The sequence below is a fragment of the Lathyrus oleraceus genome, chromosome 6 (assembly GCF_024323335.1).
Source record: "Lathyrus oleraceus cultivar Zhongwan6 chromosome 6, CAAS_Psat_ZW6_1.0, whole genome shotgun sequence".
NCBI lineage: Eukaryota > Viridiplantae > Streptophyta > Magnoliopsida > Fabales > Fabaceae > Lathyrus > Lathyrus oleraceus.
The window spans coordinates 435821265-435842307 of record NC_066584.1 but is presented as its reverse complement, the minus strand read 5'-3'; the positions used below and the strand labels follow the sequence as shown (position 1 = coordinate 435842307).

The window sequence follows — 21043 nt, the reverse complement described above, 5'->3', positions numbered from 1 at the left end:
GATTCTTGTTGTACAATTGACATGATATATATCTTGTTTAATGAGTGTCATTCAAAACCAAATTCACATGATATACTATTGTTTAATAAGTATTCTTCAAAATCACTCTTTAATGATCAACTAGAAACTTGTTTAGTTGGAGGTGAAAGTGATAACAATGAATTGGAAGAATTCAACACATCTTACAAGAGAGCCACATGTAAATTTTAAACATTCTCCAACAAAATATATGGTGATTGAATTCTTTTCTTCATATTCTCTTATATCGTGAGTGCTGAATTAGATGACAAAAAATCTGAAAAATTATTAGGTTTCCTTAAGGTTTTGTTTGAATCGATGGAATTAGACTAAATATACTGAAATAAGATAAAATGATTTTCTATTCTCTTCATCATTTAAAATTGGATGGAGTGGAATAGAATGACGCGGTATGTATTTCATTCAATTCTATCACTTATCACCATATTTCTTCACCTCTGAGTTGAGCGGAATGAACAACTTACCTTATTCCGTCATAAAATTACCGAACAATAAAATGAAATATTAATTCTGCTACGCTTTGCTTCATCTTACTCCTCCGTATTCCATTCCACTATGTTCATTTTATGATACCCATACATAACCTAAAGTATTTCTTGTTATTTTGTATCGGATATATTCTCTAAAATATTTAAAATGTTTATAAATTATAAAATATTTTTCTAAAAAAAAACCTTTTAACAACACATTTTGTTTCTTAAATCCACACACTACCCAAGCTCCAAAAAGGAAATGAAGATACCCGACCCGTTTATACAGAGGTTTTACCCAGGTAAGGTACGCAGGTTCCTGTTGGACATTAGTGCTACCTAGGTTTAAGGTTTCCTTTGTTTGTTCTGTGCTCCCATTTCTGACTGTGTTTACTATATCTCCATTTTCATAGCGCCGTTATTTCCTTTCCCTACTCCACACACGCCACACCCACAACAATCCTCACTCTTCACCAATGGATTCCTCCGATATCAAGAAAGACCAAGCTCCACCCGCACCCGAAGACCCCGAGAAGAAGAAGAAAAAGGATGAAAAGGTTTTCCCTCATCCCCACAATCCTACCCCTCAATAATCCAGATTCGATTTAAGGTTTTTCATTCTTGTTTTCTGATGTGACAATTTTATTGCTTTTTTCTTAGGCAAGAGAGAAGCAATTGAAAAAAGAGAAGTTTCTTCAGAAGCAAGCTCAGGTGACTATTTATTTATTCATTCATGTGTGTTTTTTGATTAACTTGATCTTGTAAATGATGTTTGGTAAGGTTTTTGTTTTATTGCTTTTGGTTTCAGCAACAACAAGCGCAACAATCAGCCAATGCTTCTAAAAAGAGTGAAAAGAAAGCTGTGAAACGCGGTCCAGAGGATGAGAATCCATCTGATTACATTGATCCCGATACTACACTGGGTGATAAGAAACAAATGTCGCGGCAATTGGCGAAACAGTATAATCCAACTGCCGTTGAGAAATCGTGAGTGCTGATATAGTTTTTGAGGTTGTTAGTTGGTTGTTAGCCTTCAATTATGTGTAATGCTTATCTTTTATGTTTTGTACTATTTAGGTGGTATGAATGGTGGGAGAAATCGAAGTACTTTGTGGCAGATGCTAGCAGCACCAAACCGCCTTTTGTTATCGTGAGTCTCTTCTTGAGCTTTATTATGATGCTGTGTGAAGTTAATCTTGTTTCGGTTTTTTTGCTACCTGAGTTAAAAAAACTTGAATTTTGGTGCATGCACTAAAGACATTTATGTATTATTCGAGATTTAAATGTGAGACCAACTCAAATGTGGCTTATAGAGTGTGATAGGAAAAATGAAAATGTATCGGCTCATTGTTAAAGTGGCTTACCGTATAGGTTAAAAGTTTCAGAAATCAGTTGTATTCCTATTGATGTTTGATGGTGTCGGATGAAGTGCCGCAAATAGATTCTCAAATTTTGTGCTCTTAATCAATGGTTATCTTTATTGCATTTTATGCTCTTACCCCAATCTTGAAAAGATTAGGCTATAATCTTGTCTCTGCTTCCTAGGTACATGTAAAATGGCTGTACAAACTCAATTGATACGTAAAGTTACGTTTTTTTTGCTCCCTTTTTATGTATTTAGTGTCTCACTGTTCTATAATTTTAGGTTTTGCCTCCACCAAACGTGACAGGTGCTCTCCATATAGGTCATGCTCTAACAGCTGCAATAGAGGTATCACAGATTTCCCCTTTTCACAGTTCAGTTTTGCTGTTTAAAACAGGTAATGTCAATGTGATATATTTCTTGCAGGATACAATGATTCGTTGGCGAAGAATGTCTGGATACAATACTTTGTGGGTTCCTGGGATGGATCATGCTGGAATTGCTACACAGGTTTTGTTTCCAAATTGAGAAGATGTTGTTCATTAGTTTTTTTTTTTGTAATTTATCATCTATTGTGGATTTTGTTATTTGGCGGTGGGGGAAGGACCACTTGTTTGATGACGATAAATCATGTTATTATTATGCGCAGGTAGTCGTGGAGAAAAAGATAATGCGTGAAAAGCAACTAACCAGGCATGATTTGGGCCGTGAAAAATTTATTGAAGAGGCATGTTGAATAATCTTTGCTGTCAAAGTTCTTAATAATTTGATGTTTGATATTTTCTGTTAGTTCTGATTCTTGTGACACGCTGTGGTGAATATTGGTAAAAATAGGTTTGGGAATGGAAAAACAAGTATGGGGGCACAATTTTGCAACAATTGCGCCGATTAGGAGCATCTTTGGATTGGTCCCGTGAGGTAAATATGCAACCTGTTTAGTGTTATACCGATTTTTGTGTGTGTGTGTGCGCGCGCGTGCAGAGAATCTGTTGTGATGGAAAGAAAAATAAGCTCAAAAGGAGTGTAGAACAAACCATTGTGCTGCATGTCTTGTTACACCCTTATTAAACACTTGTGCAGAAATATACAGTGAAGTCAGATAACTAAAACAAAGCCTGTCCAATGGGAGTTAAATAGCTATTTGTCATGCAATTTCACTTTCGTAGTGTGATAACGACCTTTCATATGTATCTGGTTTCTATTCTATTCTAAGTCTCACTCTATCTTTCCAGTGCTTCACAATGGATGACAAAAGATCAAAGGGTGTAACAGAGGCTTTTGTGAAGCTTTACAAGCAAGGCCTTGTCTATAGGTGAGTTGGATGTTGACAATATGTATAGTCTTTCCGTAATGCCTTTATTCATATATTTCTGAGGTACAGATTAGTTGTTGGCGGTGATTCCAATTTTAATTTTATAGTACGCAATTTTATAGAGATCCTTGATTGTATCTGAATAAGTTTTAGTCAATGCATTGTTGGAAACAATATAGGATACCTGATAAGTCAAATTAAAATATCATGCTGATGTGATTCTGTTTATTGAGCTGAGCGCCCCTTCAAGTTTTTTAACTTCTTTTATGACTAAATGACTCTTTTGTAGATATACTATTTAAAATCATTTTTTCGATACTTTTGTATATTGTTTCGGGTGTTCCTTCAACTTTTCAGTTTCTTATATCACAACTTATACTTAATATTACTCTCTTTTGTTCTTGTTACAGGGACTTACGGTTAGTAAATTGGGATTGTGTGTTGCGAACGGCAATATCTGATATTGAGGTATGTGATGGATGTATTTAGCTTCTTCATCTGTTATGTTGCATATTTAATGTATACATGTAGTTAGTTATTGAGGGTATATAAGTAATAAGGAATGAAGTGATAAGGGTGTCGAAAGTTTGACCTCCCTACTCTCAGCATAATATTACAATTACTAACAATAGTAACGTTTTCCATTTCAAAAGTTAAAAGAAAAAGATTAAATGTCATTGCTTGTTGCATGCAGGTGGATTATATTGATATAAAAGAAAGGACGCTACTAAAGGTTCCGGGATACGACAAACCGGTTGAATTTGGAGTTTTAACAAAATTTGCGTACACTTTGGAAGGAAATCTAGGTGAAGTTGTTGTTGCCACAACTAGGATAGAAACTATGCTTGGTGACACTGCTATTGCCGTACATCCTTCTGATGACCGATACAGCCAATTTCATGGAAAATATGCTGTTCACCCATTTAATGGAAGAAAACTTCCTATCATTTGTGATGCCATTCTTGTTGATCCAAAGTTCGGGACAGGTGCTGTTAAGGTAATTTCTAGTTTATTTAAGGTTAAACGTTTCATCAAAGTTAGTTTCTCAAGAGATGTTGCAAATATTACAATGCTTTCTTTATGGTTTGCAGATTACACCAGCCCATGATCCTAACGATTTTGAGGTTGGGAAACGACACAACCTTGAATTTATTAATGTTTTCACTGATGATGGGAAAATAAATTCCAATGGAGGCTCTGAATTTTTAAACATGCCACGATTTAAAGCCAGAGAAGCAATAACAGAAGCTTTACAAAAGAAGGTATTGTTATAGAAATCTATTTTCATATGAATTCTCTGGTGCTTAGGCAACGCATGTTACATGGAAAACTTGTGTTGGAAAGTTCGGGCGTGAAATCTTAAAGTAGGAGGGATTGTGATTTAAATTATTATCATTTGAAAATGCTACATCCAGTGTTCTTTTTTGGCCCCTAATTATATATTAGTATGTTTTAGCTAGCGGCACTAGCAATGTTGTCAAATATGTAACTTGAACTATGATTTGGAGGGTGAGAATTCGTAACTCAGATGATCAATAATATGGATCACACAGAAACTGCAAATTATACTTATACACACAAAAAATAACTTAGATAAAGATTGTAAACAATAAAAAACACAAGAGAAAAAGGAAATAAAAGAAAACAAAAAGATCCCTACCCTCGAGGCAGCAAGTAAAAACAGATGAGGGGTGTGCTAACCAATTATTATTTGTATTTATCTCTATCTTAAATGGAAAGTTGTCTCTGTCTCCGTTTAATGAATCACACAATAATTGACCATTCAATTTTTCATTTGCTTCTTTGATGTAGGGTCTTTATAGAGGATCTGAAAACAATGAGATGCGCCTTGGTGTCTGTTCAAGAAGCAATGATGTAATAGAGCCCATGATAAAGCCACAGTGGTATGTCAATTGCAGTGATATCGCAAAGGAAGCTCTTCATGCTGTCACGGATGAGGAAAACAAAAGGGTAGAGATTTTTCCAAAACAATATGTGGCTGATTGGAAGAGGTGCTTATATATTCATTGTTTGCCTTTACATTTTATAGTTACCCAACTTATTTTTCAGAGCACTCCTCTTAAAGTGGTCTAAGATTTAAATCACAATGCGTGAGGGTGTAAACTGCCTTTATTTGTATGATATAACTGTGTCTTAAGGTGTAAAATTTTACAGATGGCTAGAAAACATACGCGATTGGTGCATTTCAAGGCAGCTATGGTGGGGCCACCAAATTCCTGCATGGTACGTCACTCTAGAAGATGATACACTGCAGGAATTGGGTGCTTACCACGACCATTGGATAGTGGCTAGAAATGAAGTGGAAGCCCGGGATGAGGCTAACCAGAAGTATAATGGAAAGAAGTTTAATTTAACCCGGGATCCTGACGTTCTCGATACATGGTTTTCTTCTGGTCTATTCCCGTTAACAGTGCTGGGATGGCCTGATGACTCAGAAGACCTGAAGGCATTCTATCCAACTTCTGTTTTGGAAACTGGCCATGATATCCTCTTTTTTTGGGTTGCACGTATGGTGATGTTAGGAATAAAGTTAGGAGGTGATGTGCCTTTTAGCAAGGTGAGAAGATTACTATCTTTTTCCGATCAATTGGGGAGAGCTCTATCCTTGTATATGCATACAGTGATTTTTGGTGATTTATGCTTACAATTTATATGCAGATTTATTTGCACCCTATGATTCGTGATGCACATGGACGCAAGATGTCTAAATCTTTGGGGAATGTTATTGATCCCATTGAGGTGATAAATGGGATATCACTGGAAGGTCTGCACAAGAGGTTAGAAGGCGGTAACCTTGACCCTAAAGAATTAGCTGTTGCCGTAGAGGGTCAGAAGAAGGACTTTCCAAATGGTATTGATGAATGTGGTGCTGATGCTCTCCGTTTTTCCCTGGTCTCATACACAGCTCAGGTATCAATCTCTTACCAATTGTTTACATGATTTTTTTGCACCAACATAGTTAACTTTTGTGATGTAACATCTGTTTTCATTCATTTCAGTCTGACAAAATTAACCTAGATATTCAAAGGGTGGTTGGATATCGCCAATGGTGTAACAAATTATGGAATGCAGTACGATTTGCTATGAGCAAGCTAGGAGATGATTATATTCCTCCTGCAACTTTGTCTCCGGATGCTCTCCCATTTAGCTGCCAGTGGATACTGTCTGTGTTGAATAAAACCATATCGAAAATAACCAAGTCTTTAGAATCATATGAGTTTTCACAAGCTACCACTGCCGTGTATTCTTGGTGGCAGTATCAATTGTGTGATGTGTTCATTGAAGTGATCAAGCCTTACTTTTCTGGTAACGATCCCAAGTTTACTTCTGAAAGACGCTTTGCTCAAGATACTTTGTGGTTTTGTTTGGACAATGGCCTGCGATTGCTCCATCCTTTTATGCCTTTTGTCACGGAAGAATTGTGGCAACGCCTTCCTTCGCCCAAGGAATGTAAGAGAGCAGAGTCTATCATGATAGCTGATTATCCATCAGCTATAGAGGTTAGTTTGTTCTAATATTTTGCACCTTCCCCCGTAAATTTAATAATAGATAACTGTTTGTTTAGTCGAATCTTCAATTATTTTATATATTTTTTATCTCAGGGCTGGAATAATGAAAGGGTGGAGAGTGAGATGTACCTCATTGAGGCTACCGTGAAGTCTCTCAGGTCACTGGCAAAAGAGAGACGTGACAGGTATGTCGGAGGCGCGATGGCCTTAGCATAGCACTTTGTATTTGTTACTGTTAAATATTACTACCTCCATTTTTTATTATAAGTCGTTTTGAGAAAATATTTTGTACCACAATATAAGTCGTTTTATAATATCAATGAATCATTAATGTTATCTTTCCTCTTATACCCTTAAATATTTATTATTTTCTCTCTTTTCAATTATGTGAATTTGTCTTTCCAATACCATTAATGAAGGATAATTTTGTAAAATTCTTCATAATTCTCTTTTTTATACCATAATTATTACATTTTTTAATGTGTGAAAAGTCAAAAACGACTTATAATAAAAAACGGAGGGAGTAGTTTCTCTACTAATTAAATTGTTATTCTATCTAATGTGCTATGCTGATTTCCACAATGATGACTGTTTCCAGGCGACCGGCTTTTGTTCTCTGCCGAACACAGGCGGTTACAGACATTATTAGCAGCCATCAATTGGAGATTACAACACTAGCTAATCTATCCTCTTTGACCGTAAGTGGCACAAGCTGTGTTGTGTCGTCGTTAAGCATGTGTCTCATTCATGTCCACGTCATTTGATTTACATATTTTTACCTTTAATGCCGATGGTATGATTCACAGGTAATCGCTGAAAGTGAAGCTGTTCCATCGGGATACGCTACTACTGTCGTAAATGAAAGCATTTCTGTTTATTTAGAGCTTCAAGGAGTAAATTCTGCAGAAGCTGAGCTTGGAAGGAAAAAGAAGATAGATGAGCTAAACAAGTATGTTAATATCAGATTGTTTTTGGAGAATACTTTTAAACATAGCTCAGTCATAAATACAAAAAGGTTGCAAATAATGTCATTTGCAATGCGACTTAAATCAACATCAATCAACATAATAATAGTTGAGCATGCTTACATTTTAGGCGGAGTTTCAATTTTGTCTCCTTTCTGTGCTGGTTTCAACACCACTTGAACTTATAGACTTGAGATTTGATTATGCAGGCAAATAGAAAGATTAGAGAAGATTATGAATGCTCCAGGTTATGAAGAGAAGGTTTCGCTACAAATCCGAACAAAGAATGAGGAGAAGCTAGTATCTCTAAAGGAGCGTTTATTGCTCGAGGAAACGGCTGGACTAAGTGTCTAGCCTCAAAGTGTTCAACTTGGTTGATGATTCGTTTTTCCTTGCATGATGCAGAAAGTTCCATTTTTAGTTTGAACTACACATTATATGGCCTAATTTTTGGCTCCTACATTATACTTTTTGTTTAGTAGTAAAAACAAATTTTGGTAATCTAATGTCATGAGATTTGGGTAATTGTGTGCACATCCATAAGGTCTAGACATATCTCTTGTTACAACATAAACTTTGAATTGTGAATACCTTACTACTCAATATGAACACAACGAACATATTGTAAAATTGGCTTAATCATAGTAAATTAGAACAAAAAATAGTGGTAGATGCTAATCACTTAGATACTCATAACACATCAACATCCAAAACTTCTATTTAAGTTTATTAATATATCAAATGTTGTAATTTTCAGCAAAATATTGTGCACACTTAAAATTAATGTACACATAACACATCATGTATCTAGTATCAACATCCCAAAAAAGAAGTATATTTTCTTCTGTCACATCTTTTCTCAACCTACCAATAGTATCCGTACTGTAAAAAAATCATAAGTACAGACACTATCTTACAATTTCCTACACAAACAAGTACACACCATGCAACCTCTTATTTCTGAATTTGGTACTAGCACTTTTCTTGAATTAAATTTAGTAACTCCATAATGAAACTTCAGTATCACCAAATTCCACGTCATCAAAACAAAACTCGTTCCCCCAGTAACGTGCAGGTGACGTAAAAACCATGTTTCTCAAATACTCCGGCACTGCATCCTCTTCTTCCTCTCGTTGCTCCATCGCCGTCTCCGTCTCCGCCCCTGCCACCATCACCGTCGACGATAACTCATTATCCTTCCTCTCCTCAATGTCCTCACTGTTCTGAAACTTAGTCTCCGGCCGGAAAGCCTCGCCTGCCTCTGCCGCCGCCTTTTGAATATCTCTCGCATCCGACGTAGCCGGAACCGGCAACCTCCAAGTAGAGTCAGCAAAATTAAGACAAGCAGAGTTTCCTCTAAGCGCAATCGCGGCAACGTCATGCGCACGCGCCGCCATCTCAGGAGTTAGAAACGTCCCTAGCCAGATTCTTGTTTTCTTGTTGGGCTCTCTCACTTCACACACCCACTTTCCAGAATCCCTCTTTCTTACACCACGGTATATCGGGTGGCGCGTTTCTCTGAACTTTTTCCTTCCCGCAGGTTTTTTCGGCTTGAGAAACCTCTCCGAAGACGAACATGAATCATGCGAGTCCGAAATTTGATTATTAGTAAACATGCTGTAATAAAACAAGTTTGTTATTCTGTTGTAGTACTAGGTAGTTGTTTTTCTGTTGTTTGTTTGGTTTTGATATTGAGAGGGAAAGTGTGGATTGAAAGGTGGTATATATAAAGAGTGTTGAAGGAAAGTGACATGGTGAAGAAGGTGTTAAAGTGTTCTGTGAATGAGGAGAAGACAGCTAAGTGAATTTTCACACGGTATGGACGACGGTTAAGGAAATGAAAGTGGGACATAGAAAATAGAACTTCTCAGAAACGCCGTATGTGACACGTGTGGTTTTTTGTTTCCCAAGAAGGTTGTTTCTAGATTATTGTATTTGGATAAGAAAGGTTATGTTTGACTGAAAGTGAGAGGAAGGAAAAAGAGAAGAAGGTGACTAGAAGAGGGAGTGTGTCTTTTGTGCTGGTCACTCCATATGTGTCTATGTCTATAGTACAGTAGTATTAAAAATAAAACATCATTGGTACGTGGCGGAGAGAGAATGAGAAAGTGAATCTGTGTTTGTAAAATGTCAAAGGACTAGATTTAGATTCTGTGGGTTGGTTTGGGTAAGTTCAGTGTGAGGGAAATAAAATATTGGTACAGGCCAGGGGGAGACAACTTTTAGCTTATGACTGTTTTGATTTAGAATATTTAACTAATATTAGTATCACAGTCACATACCGCACAAGGTGGATTTTGGTACAGCTCATGCTTGGTGTTCAAATTCGCAAGCACATGTTACAAAAGTAAATGTGTTCTTTACTGGTATTTTGATTACCCCCACGCACGCAAGTGTTTCTTTATTGTTAATTCCAATTTCTTTCATTTTTCTTCCTATGCATAAGTTTATTGACTTTGTTTTTGAGCTTTTTATTATTTGTTATCAATAATCTGAAATGGAATTAGAACCGATCGGTGAACGATTGACGTGAATAATAATAGTGGACTCGATTTTCAAGTACAGTGGAGAAGAGATTGACATGCAAAATTAACACTCTATACGCAAGTTAATATAAGAGTGAGATGAAACAAAGAGATTTGAATTCGAATTACATGAGAAATATGATGTTTTTCCTTTCATATAGTAGAGCGGTCATAACCGTTTGCTAAACTAATGAAGTAAGATGCGGGAAGCCGTCCGATTGATCTTGTGTCGAGATTTTCGGATCCCTTGTCTAAGATAATGTACTTGTCTTATACGCGGTTCAACAAGTCATTATGCTTATGGACGGTCCAGAACAGTTTCCAACTAAGCCCTTTCCACTGCTCTGTAGGAGGGCTTTTTTACGTCTTTCTTCTTCTACCGACCATTCATTGGTTTAAATGAAAAGTTGTGATGTGACATCATTGTTAGGGGGAACCCGCGCCTTAATGCGCCATGTACCTTAGAAGATACATGTCTTCTCACATACTTTATCATGATGACTTTTGAGGATTATAGTACTTAGAGTATCTAAGTATCTTTTGGAAATACATGGACCGTTGGTAGTTCCTACTCCATTCCTTGTTGTAAGACATCGTACGGTCTTTAGAAATAGTTATAAAGATTCTCTGATCATTACCTTTTGTTCTTTCGTCGCCTGTACTCTTTGCAACACACTATCTTCTTTATTAATGGAGGTGGTACCCGTCATGCTCGAAAAACAAAGGAAAATATTTCAAATGTCTAGGTAGATCCTAAAATTTTAGCGAGCAATTCTATTTTTGCTCACGAAGGTAACTTTGATAAGACTTTCCTTGACGGGGGTCCCTCATTTGACTTGGGTGTACTGACCCAGATAAAAAAAAAAGATATGCAACAAATATGGTGGGTGCGTCATCCCCTTTCATGTGTGCATATTTTTGATTTTGGGTCTCTGATTTCCTTTAAACGATGTGAATGAGATATGTCATTGTTGATGTTCACTTAGACTATCCTTGCATATTTTTGCACCATTATATATTTCAAGCGTATTCTTACCCCTTTGTTGTTTGTGTGATCTTGTGCTCCTTCTTGGGGTACATACGTGCAGTTAAATGAGTAGTTGCTTAGAAGCTGAAGGATGGAGTTGAGGCTATTCTTTTTTTTCTTGTTTTATGCGATAATTAGACTTTGTTGCTCTGATCTGTAACACTGGATGGGTAAGCATTATGTTTTATTATTTATTATTATTTTTGATGTTGTTATTGCGAGCATTAGACTTGTAATCGTTATCTTATGCGTTGTTGATGTTGAAGGTGTTCTGCCATGAGTTATTTTATTTGTTTTATTTTTCATTGCGATGAGCCCATGTAAAGGCGAGACGAGCATGCGAAGTCGTATGTTTAAGTTACTACATGTTTTATCTAACTCGTGTTATATAGTAGGTTTATGTTGTGTTTTCGTGGTCCATCCATCCAGGTTTTTGACATGTTCTTTATTCCCTTGTATGCGACATGTGTGTATGCACCGTCAACGCGTTGTTTCTTCAGATGCCTATTTACTGGTGTGCAAAATCTGGATGGAAGAAACAACCAAATGATTGTTGATGCTTTGGAGTCGGTGGCTAAGGTGCTACAGGGCCAACAAAATCTGGCTGGTGATGAGTTTCGTGGATTGGGAAAATTTTAGAGAATAATCTGCCGAATTTCAAGGGCAGATATGATCTAGAGGACGCGCAAGCATGGCTAAGAGAGATTGAGAAGATTTTTTGAGTGATGGATTACACTGAAGTTTAGAAGGTGCAGTTCGGTACTCACATGCTATTAGAAAAGGCCAAAGACTGGTGGGATAATGCGCGTCAGAGACTGAAGGCTGTTGGTACTGAGATTACTTGGATTATGTTTAGAGCTCATTTCCTAGAGAAGTACTTTCTCGAGGATGTGCACAATAAGAAGGAAATCGAGTTCCTCGAGCTAAAGGAGGGAAATATGATCGTTATTGAGTATGTTGCTAAGTTCGAAGAGATGATGAAGTTTTATCCATACTACAATGATGTGGCTGCTAAGAGGTCGAAATGTATCAAGTTTGAAAGAGGATTGCATCCTGAGATCAAGCAATGTATTGGTTATTAAGAGATTCGTCGATTTCCTATACTGGTGAATAAGTGTAGGATATATGATGGGGACAATAGAACTGGGGAAAGGGAAGCATCATTATCGTGGGAAACTATATAGTGCTCCAGCTGACAAAGGGAAGCAAAGGGTTTCAGATGAGAAAAGGCCAGGTGGGGGAGAGACTCCCGCTTCTATCAAGTGTTTCAAGTGTGGCGAGTTAGGCCACCATACTAATGAATGCAAGAATGAAGTTCTAAGGTGTTTCAAATATGGAAAGACAAGTCACCACATTACAGATTGTAAGAGTGATGGGCCAGCTTGTTATAACCGCGGAAAATAGGGTCACATTAGTACTAATTATCAAAAACCAAAGAAGGTTCTGTCTAGAGGGAAAGTTTTTGCTTTGACTGAGTCAAAGACGCCTAACACAGACAGATTCATTCGAGGTACGCGTTTTACTAATGGCATTCCGTTGATTGCTACTATTGACACGGGTGCAACATATTCTTTTATTTCGCTTGATTGTGTTAAGAGTTTGGGTTTGAAATTGTATGCTATGGTTGAGAGTATGGTTATTGATACCCCAACTAATGGTTCAGTGGCTACTTCATGGGTGTGTTTGAATTGTCCACTGACTATTTATCGTAAGATTTTTAGGATGGACTTAGTCTGTCTACCGTTGAATCAACTCGATGTTATCCTTAGAATGAATTGGTTGGAGTTTAACTGCGTTCATATCAAGTGTTTCGACAAGTCTGTGTCATTTCCAGAGTTTGTTGCAAGTGACAAGTTGTTTGTGTCTACCAAGCAATTGGATGAGTTCATGAAGGATGAGACTGAGGTGTTTATGATATTAGCTTCTATGAAGGTGGAAAGCAAAGTTGCGGTTGGTAAATTACCTTGGAGAAGTCTTTAGAACTTGAAATTGAAAATCTCAAAGGACAATTAACATATGCTATTTCACTATCTACTACTACTTCCACTTCTTCAAGTGATAGAGTGATCATTTTAAAGAAAAATCCTCATGTTACTAGGAGAAATAGAAAAAGTAATTCATTTAAAGATGTAAGTCATTATTGTGGTGATAGATGACACATTAGGCCTCTTTGTCATATTAGGAATGTTCAAGTTCCTAGTGGTAAAATGACACGGGCACCTAAGTGTTCCTTAACTAACCCCAAAGGACCTACTAGTTGGGCACCTAAATTTCCTATTTGATTGTTTGCAGGAAATTTTTGTCTCCGTGAAAAGATTATGATTCCTAGACAGCGGATGCTCAAGACACATGACGGGAGACGACTCGATGTTCATCAAGTTTGATGAAAAAGAAAGCGGCCACGTCACGTATAGGGACAAAACAAGAGGTAAAATTTTAGGAAATTGTGTTGTGGGAAATCCCTCCATAATCACCATAGAAGATGTGCTTGTAGTTAAAAGGCTTAAACACAACCTACTTAGCATTAGTCAACTATACGACAAAGGATACTGTCGCATCGCGAAAAACAATCGGCGGGAAAAGACACAGAGCCGCCACCGTGCGTTATTTATCCCAAAGGAGGGAAAGGAAACACTCGAAGTAAACCTGAAAAAGGGAAAGGAATGGTCTTACGACCAGAGATTGCAAGGTACGAGAGTCAGTTACGCAAGGGGAAGGTATTAGCACCCCTCACGTTCGTCGTACTCGACGGGATCCACGCTCAAAAGAATAGAATAAGGTTGCTGACAAACTACTCGAAAACTGCACACACTGGAATGAAACACAGGTGAAGGAAAACGGAGAAAGCGGACTCGGCAGGATGTCGCATCCTGGGCCTACGTAGTTTGTCAGAAACAAACATCAGAGTCGACGTAGTTCGGGGAAATGGGGAACGCGCTCACTAGGACATCGCATCCTATGCATACGTATCTTCTCTAACCAGAGAAAGAATCAGAGCACTCGTAGCTCGGCTAACGCACGCCGAAACAAAACGCTGAAAAGAGACGCTGAGATGTCAACAGAAACACATAACAGGAAACAGAATGCCAATAGATGGACTTACATCCGACTCCAAACAAAGAAACGCAAACAGGAAACAGACGGCCAATAAATGGACTTACATCCAACTCCAAACAAACAAACACAAACAAGGAAACGGAATGCCAATAGATGGACTTACATCCGACGCCAAACAAAGAAACGCAAACAGGAAACAGACGGCCAATAAATGGACTTACATCCGACTCCAAACAAACAAACACAAAAAAGAAGGGTCTCGATTGCAACTAGGGCAAGAGAAAAGGAAGGTCTCAATCGCAACGAGGGCGAGAGAAAAGAATCGCAACGAGGGCGAAAACCAGCAAGGATTAAATATTAGTCGTCAGTCAAACTCGACAAGACATCGCGTCTCGTGCCTACATATCTCATCTGAACATGAGAATCAGAGTTACCGTAGTTCGGCTAAACTATTTCTGTTTGTTTTGTATTTTTTAGGTAAACGACGTTACTACGCAATCTACCAGATGCTCGGCCTTGGGAGACTTACTCAACTGTAGTAGAAGGAGTCAACGTATCCTTAAGAGGAGATAAAGTTTGTTTGTGTTTTAGGAGTGCTCACGCAAGAAAGGAAGTCCTAGACGAAGGAACCGTGCTACCTTAATTGACATGCAAACGAGAGACTATACGAAGTCTAGCAATCCTATGGGGATACAATCACACCACACAAAAACATATACATGAAGTAAACACACCAACAAGGGGGCTCAAACATCTAAGGGTAAGGCTTTAGTCAAGAGGGGTCATATCAACCTCGACAAACAAGCCAAAACTGTAGGGGTGTGCTGAAGCTCTTAACCACTAACATTGAGAGTTAGGGTGAAGCTGATGAAAGGAGATGAGGATAAGACCTCATGCTCTTAACCCTGGCCTGGGTGAGCTTGAATCAAAGAAGGCGTGGGGATCCAGAAAGAGGGAACCTACTCCACTTGACTGACTCTATATACAAAGATCTTGGGTTAGGTTCAGGAGCATCAGCACGTAGTGCGGACATAATGAACGACTCAACGATTAACATGGGATTGATTGATAATCCCTTCTATCTGTCAATTGCCTCTTCACTTAGGAGGACTTAACAAGTAACATGCCTCAACAAGAAGGTCTTTAGCACAAACATAAACATACACAGTCATTGCCTCTTAAGGAGGACTTCAACCAAATGCATGCCAAAAGAAACGACAGGGCTTCCAGACTACATGGAGTACAAGAGTGGTTACCTAGGTGGTATACCAACCACAACCAAAGCAAAGCTCAAGCGAGAGCTAAAAGCGACTAAAGTACCTGTACAAAAGTCAATCAGTCAATATCATATTCAGAAAACAAAACAGACAATAGCAGTGGTACTTTTCAATATCTACACAAGGCCAGTCACAAGTGCAAGCATTCAAGTGATTCCATCACCAATGGACCTACAAAACCACTAAGGTTAGTGGACAAAATTAATTTGCATCTCATGAAGTGAGATCAAACCACACATTAGTGCTACATGCTCAATACCTGAAACACAAACACAACTGGTGAGTACAAACCACTAGTGCAAAGACTAGGGTCAAAAGCAAATCAAATAGTCAAAATAGAAGCTAATATTCTACATGACTCACATTTAATCAAGCAAGAAGAAAGCCTCAAAAGGACCAAAGCCAAATCATTAAGCAAAGCCATCAATTAATCAAGATAAGGCAAAGACAAGCAATGTGATCACAATTGGACATCAAACATAGAAAAATCCACATTAAAACAGAAATGAATCCAATGATCATGAACTTTTTTTTGTGCACTTAACATGTTATGAACAAGCATCATACCAAAATTAAGTCCCGAAGACAACAAATGGCATATGAATGAAAATGCACAAGTATAAGGTCAAGAATGTGACACCAAATGTTACAACATATGTACATGTGTCTAAAACAATGAGATTAAATGGTAAAAATGCCAAACAAAATCCAAAAGATCATGTTACATGTTATGAATGAGCATGTCAAATTTCAATGCAATTGGACAAACCATGAGCATTTCACAAATCAATTAGCACAACATGTCACATTTGCATCATGTTCAAATAAGCAAGCTCAATCAAAAATCCAGAAATGTAAAAATCAGGAAATTAACATCAACAAATAATAGACATTCAAATGAACATGTAGCAAAAAATTTGAATTAAATTGGATTAGTTTTCTATTTTTTATGATTTTTTCAATTAATGAACAAAATGAAATAATATTGAAAAAAACATGTGGAAATGAAAATGAAAGGAAAATTGGAAAGTGCATCATGAATGAGTTGAACACAGGACATGTAAGTCACAAAAGCGCTGGAAAAAATAACATCACAAACATGCATTGTGCCAGAATCGAACCAAGGTCTTCTAGGTCATATGCGCGCTCAGCAAAAACAATTGGAAAATAGCAAAACAACACAGGCAGGGATCGAACTGAAGCTAGCAAGGTTAAAGGCGCGTTTATCATCAAAACGCAGCGTTTGGCCAAGGCAAGGGAAATCAAATGGAATTTCAAAATATCCATGCCAAGGAATCGAACCGAGGATTGCAAGGTGAAAGGCGCGCGCACAGTGAACCCTAGGCGCTTGAACCAGACGGCCGGAATAGTAATTCCGGTCGTCTTCTCCGGCGGTTTCACGGCAACATTCATCAATTTTTTTCCAGAAACGCATGAAAATTATACCAATCGAAAGCTTATCTAATGTACATTCCCAATCCAGGTTCAAATCACACTAATTCTTCCTAACAAGAGCAGATCGAAGCGAAACGGTTTGAACATCAAAACTTCAAGTTCATGTATCTCATGCAATTCTCATCCATTTCAAATTCTATTTATATCAGGATCATCAGCATTAAAAACTCTACAAGATCATGGCAAGAAAATGAAGAAACAAGAGATTCGAATTCCAACCTCTTTGAAGAGCAGTGAGTTGAAATTGTGGATTCAAGCTCCAAAAATCTCCAGATCTTCTCCTCCAACCTTGTTATGAAGCTTTGTGCACGAATTGGCAGTGGAAACCTCTTAGATCTAGCTCAAACTTCAAGTTCCATCTTCATGTTCATATGCTTGTGTAGCTCGATTCTTGATCCAAATCTTCAAATCAATGCTTGATTCCTCCTCAATGACACTCAATGAACACGATTATGCAGTAAAATCAATGAGTTATGTGAAGAAAATTCAAGTTTCAATTGAGAGAATTTTTGGAGGGAAGTGAAATTTCTAGATCTAGAATGTGATTGTTGTGCAAAAACAGTTAGGATTAGGCTTTTATATCACATGTTAATGATGCTGTAATCATAATTAAGCAATGGCTAATGAAAAATTAATGAGAAATGAGGTGTATGACCAAAAATGCAAATGTGAGGTGGCATGAGCAATGTGCACGTGAATAGTGCCATGCAAGCTTCATAATCCCTTAAAATCATCCAATGAACAACATGGAATTGGAATTAGACTCATGTGATCAACCAAATTTGAATTAGGCATTTTCCCTCCAAAATATTCATGCATTGACACTTGATCATGTGATTTTATTTCATGCAATGCAATGGTTGATTTGGAAAATATTGGTCATGACATGCATTTTGCAAAAAGAGTGACTCAATTTGGAGTTTTGTAGCCAAAGTTATGCCATGTTGAACTTCCATGCACACTTGGTGATCATTTGCTCATAACTTCTCAACCCTTCATCAGATGCTCATGATCTTGGACTTTTTGGAAATGGGAGAGAAAGATCTTCAACTTTCGTGTTTACCAAAATTTCATTTGAAGCTTCTTTGATGTTGGAAAGTCAAGTTGAATATGGTCTAAAAACTTGCCATTTGTGGAAACTTGAAATTACAGATCACTTTCCATTTTTGGAAACTTTTGATTTGACTTCAAATTCTTCAAGATAGATGTTTGACATGATGAATAGGCCTCTTTTGGACATGAATGAAGTGTCTCAAACCATTTTCCCAACTCAAAACCCTCATTTGACTGCACAATTGATTTTTATGGGCCTCAGATGACCTGGAAATGCACTGAAGAGTTTGGGCCTCTACCACTTGGTAAAGTTGCTTCAAAATGAACCTTGGCTCATATAAGCTCTTCAGAATAATCATGTGGCCTTCATCTCAAGGAAAAACTTGCTCTTTTGTACAAAGGACTCTCTTGATGCCAATTCTGACTGATATGGTGCAATGCAATATGAAATGATGAATGACAAAATGAAATGAATGCATGAATGGGGAGGGCAAATTTGAGGTGCTACATCTGCCCCTATTCAATCAACTGGGAACCTGAATGGATGAAAGCAGCGGCTATCAAACTTTCAAGGTAAACAGGGATTGAATACCAAAAGTACCGTAGAATTTGCACTCTGCAGGCGACGAAGCGAAGGAAAGCGAGGCTCATTTACCGATGGCACCTTCCACTGGGGAGACTTGATATACACTGATATCAAGGAAAGCGAGGCTCATTTACCGATGGCGGCTTCAAAACAGTCGTCTTGATATGCACTGATATCAAGGAAAGCGAGGCCATTTACCGATGGCGGCTTCAAAACAGTCGACTTGATATGCACTGATATCAAGGAAAGCGAGGCCATTTACCGATGGCGGCTTCAAAACAGTCGACTTGATATGCACTGATATCAAGGAAAGCGGGGCCATTTACCGATGGCAGCTTCAAAACAGTCGACTTGATATTCACTGATATCAAGGAAAGCGAGGCTCATTTACCGATGGCGGCTTCAAAACAGTCGACTTGATATCCACTAATATCAAGGAAAGCGAGGCTCATTTACCGATGGCGGCTTCAAAACAAGACTTGATATGCACTGATATCAAGGAAAGCGAGGCTCATTTACCGATGGCGGCTTCCACTGCAGGATTTGATATCTTCCGATGTCAAGGAAAGCGAGGCTCATTTACCGATGGCGGCTTCCACTGCAGGATTTGATATCTTCCGATGTAAAGGAAAGCGAGGCTCATTTACCGATGGCGGCTTCCACTGCAGGATTTGATATCTTCCGATGTCAAGGAAAGCGAGGCTCACTTACCGATGGCGGCTTCCACTGCAGGATTTGATATCTTCCGATGTCAAGGAAATCGAGGCTCATTTACCGATGGCGGCTTCCACTGCAGGATTTGATATCTTCCGATGTCAAGGAAAGCGAGGCTCATTTACCGATGGCGGCTTCCACTGCAGGATTTGATATCTTCCGATGTCAAGGAAAGCGAGGCTCATTTACCGATGGCGGCTTCCCTGGGGAGGAAAAAGATGTTTTCAACTGGAACAAGACCAGATGTTTACTGACGACTCTATTGAGGAATTGATATTTATCGAAGAAAGAATACATGACCAGACATTTACCGATGACTGGGAAGAAAGAAACCACGACCAGACATTTACCGATGATTGGGAAGAAAGAAACCACGACCAGACATCTACCGATGAATGGGAAGAAAGAAACCACGACCAGACATCTACCGATGAATGGGAAGAAAGAAACCACGACCAGACATTTACCAATGACTGGGAAAGAACTCGATGTTTACCAACATCGAAAGATGATTTTCAGAAGTGAAACAAGACCAGACATTTACCGATGACTGGGAAGAAACTCGACGTTTACCGACATTGAAAGATGATGTTTACCGACACCAAAGAAAGAAAGGACACACACGGGTGTTGATACGACACTTACTGGTATCACAAGGATGACATCTACATATGTCAAAACAAGGCAGACGCTTGCCGGGGACTAAACTGGGGAGTCAAGCTTTCCTTTCACGGACGGGTGAGGAAATAAACCTCTCTGGGGATTACCGATTCTGAATGCTGCCAAGAATAACTGCTGCAAACGTGCAATATAGATGTTGAAAAATGACCCGTCTCTGCTGGGGATATGATCCAATCTGCAAGATGCAAGGGGAGGAAAACTCCTGCTGGGAAAGCAAATGATCACTTTGCTGAGCCCACAATTCCTGATTCGATCTCCCAACTTTGTGGGGACACGCAACAATTCTGCCGAGGATACTTAACGATCTGACATTCTCGGAACGGCAGAGAAACCAACTCAACTAGGGAGTCACTTGTTGGGGAAATACCAACCTCTCGACCATGCTGGAGAAACAACTTCTGAAATCGACCCATACGACCCAACGTCGCGATGCCAAACTCCTCAGAGCAACATATTCACCAACCAGCTAAACCAATCCTCGAACGGTAACCACGACTTGGGACTAGCTTATGTTTGCAATGCTGGTGCATGAATTTTACGGCGTAATGCTCCATAACCATGGAAATGCTACGCAATTAATGATGCAATATGCTATGCTTCTCTAAATGATGAATGCAAAAAAAAAAAATATCCCCCTCCGGGGACGGCACGAGCCACTCTGCTGAGGAACTCAATATCACTCCAATCTCCACCCTGCTGGGGAATAGCACTGCTGCTGGGGAAAGGATAACCCTCACTGGAGATTACCTCCACTAAACCCGATCTGCTTGGGGATTTCACTGGGGAAAACAACCAACACGCACCTCCGTCGGGGAAACAACAACCTTCAGACTAGCTGCTGAGGAAACACCGATCTCGAACCCGCTGGGGAGACAAGTTCCGAACTTGCTGGGGGATAACTATCTCAGGCCTGGCTGCCGAGGGAACACCGATCTCGGATCCGCTGGGGGAGATAACAATCTCAAACCGCTGGGGAGGTACGGAATATT

General features: G+C 38.7%; 3 protein-coding genes across 3 annotated transcripts; 2 read left to right on the top strand and 1 right to left on the bottom strand.

Moving 5' to 3' along the window:
- The first annotated feature begins 830 nt into the window (after positions 1 to 830).
- LOC127091781 (valine--tRNA ligase, mitochondrial 1) lies at positions 831 to 8204 on the top strand. The gene is made up of 20 exons (XM_051030484.1): positions 831 to 1066; positions 1170 to 1220; positions 1318 to 1496; positions 1587 to 1659; positions 2155 to 2220; positions 2299 to 2382; positions 2522 to 2599; positions 2707 to 2790; positions 3105 to 3184; positions 3595 to 3652; positions 3879 to 4181; positions 4276 to 4446; positions 4997 to 5196; positions 5360 to 5762; positions 5864 to 6115; positions 6205 to 6705; positions 6808 to 6899; positions 7313 to 7412; positions 7521 to 7663; positions 7889 to 8204. Exons 1-20 carry the CDS (start codon positions 986 to 988, stop codon positions 8031 to 8033), a joined length of 3144 nt encoding a protein of 1047 aa, XP_050886441.1. The 5' UTR covers positions 831 to 985; the 3' UTR covers positions 8034 to 8204.
- A 181-nt stretch (positions 8205 to 8385) lies between these two features.
- Positions 8386 to 9506, bottom strand: LOC127091782 (dehydration-responsive element-binding protein 1A). Its single transcript, XM_051030485.1, has one exon. The coding sequence runs from the start codon at positions 9293 to 9295 to the stop codon at positions 8675 to 8677; it is 621 nt and encodes a 206-aa protein (XP_050886442.1). The 5' UTR covers positions 9296 to 9506; the 3' UTR covers positions 8386 to 8674.
- Positions 9507 to 12359: 2853 nt separating this feature from the next.
- On the top strand, positions 12360 to 13211 carry LOC127096120 (uncharacterized). Its single transcript, XM_051034735.1, has 2 exons — positions 12360 to 12594; positions 12727 to 13211. Exons 1-2 carry the CDS (start codon positions 12360 to 12362, stop codon positions 13209 to 13211), a joined length of 720 nt encoding a protein of 239 aa, XP_050890692.1.
- The last annotated feature ends 7832 nt before the right edge of the window (positions 13212 to 21043 follow it).

What these genes read in the sequence shown, in the direction of transcription:
- LOC127091781 (XM_051030484.1), top strand. Translation starts at nt 986, where the DNA reads ATGGATTCCTCCGATATCAAGAAAGACCAAGCTCCACCCGCACCCGAA. An exon ending in GTGAAAAATTTATTGAAGAG is followed by an intron (nt 2,600 to 2,706) that starts GCATGTTGAATA and finishes TGGTAAAAATAG; the next exon opens with GTTTGGGAATGGAAAAACAA. An exon ending in TGGTCTCATACACAGCTCAG is followed by an intron (nt 6,116 to 6,204) that starts GTATCAATCTCT and finishes CATTCATTTCAG; the next exon opens with TCTGACAAAATTAACCTAGA.
- LOC127091782 (XM_051030485.1), bottom strand. Translation starts at nt 9,295, where the DNA reads ATGTTTACTAATAATCAAATTTCGGACTCGCATGATTCATGTTCGTCT.
- LOC127096120 (XM_051034735.1), top strand. Translation starts at nt 12,360, where the DNA reads ATGGGGACAATAGAACTGGGGAAAGGGAAGCATCATTATCGTGGGAAA. An exon ending in AAGTCACCACATTACAGATT is followed by an intron (nt 12,595 to 12,726) that starts GTAAGAGTGATG and finishes CGCCTAACACAG; the next exon opens with ACAGATTCATTCGAGGTACG.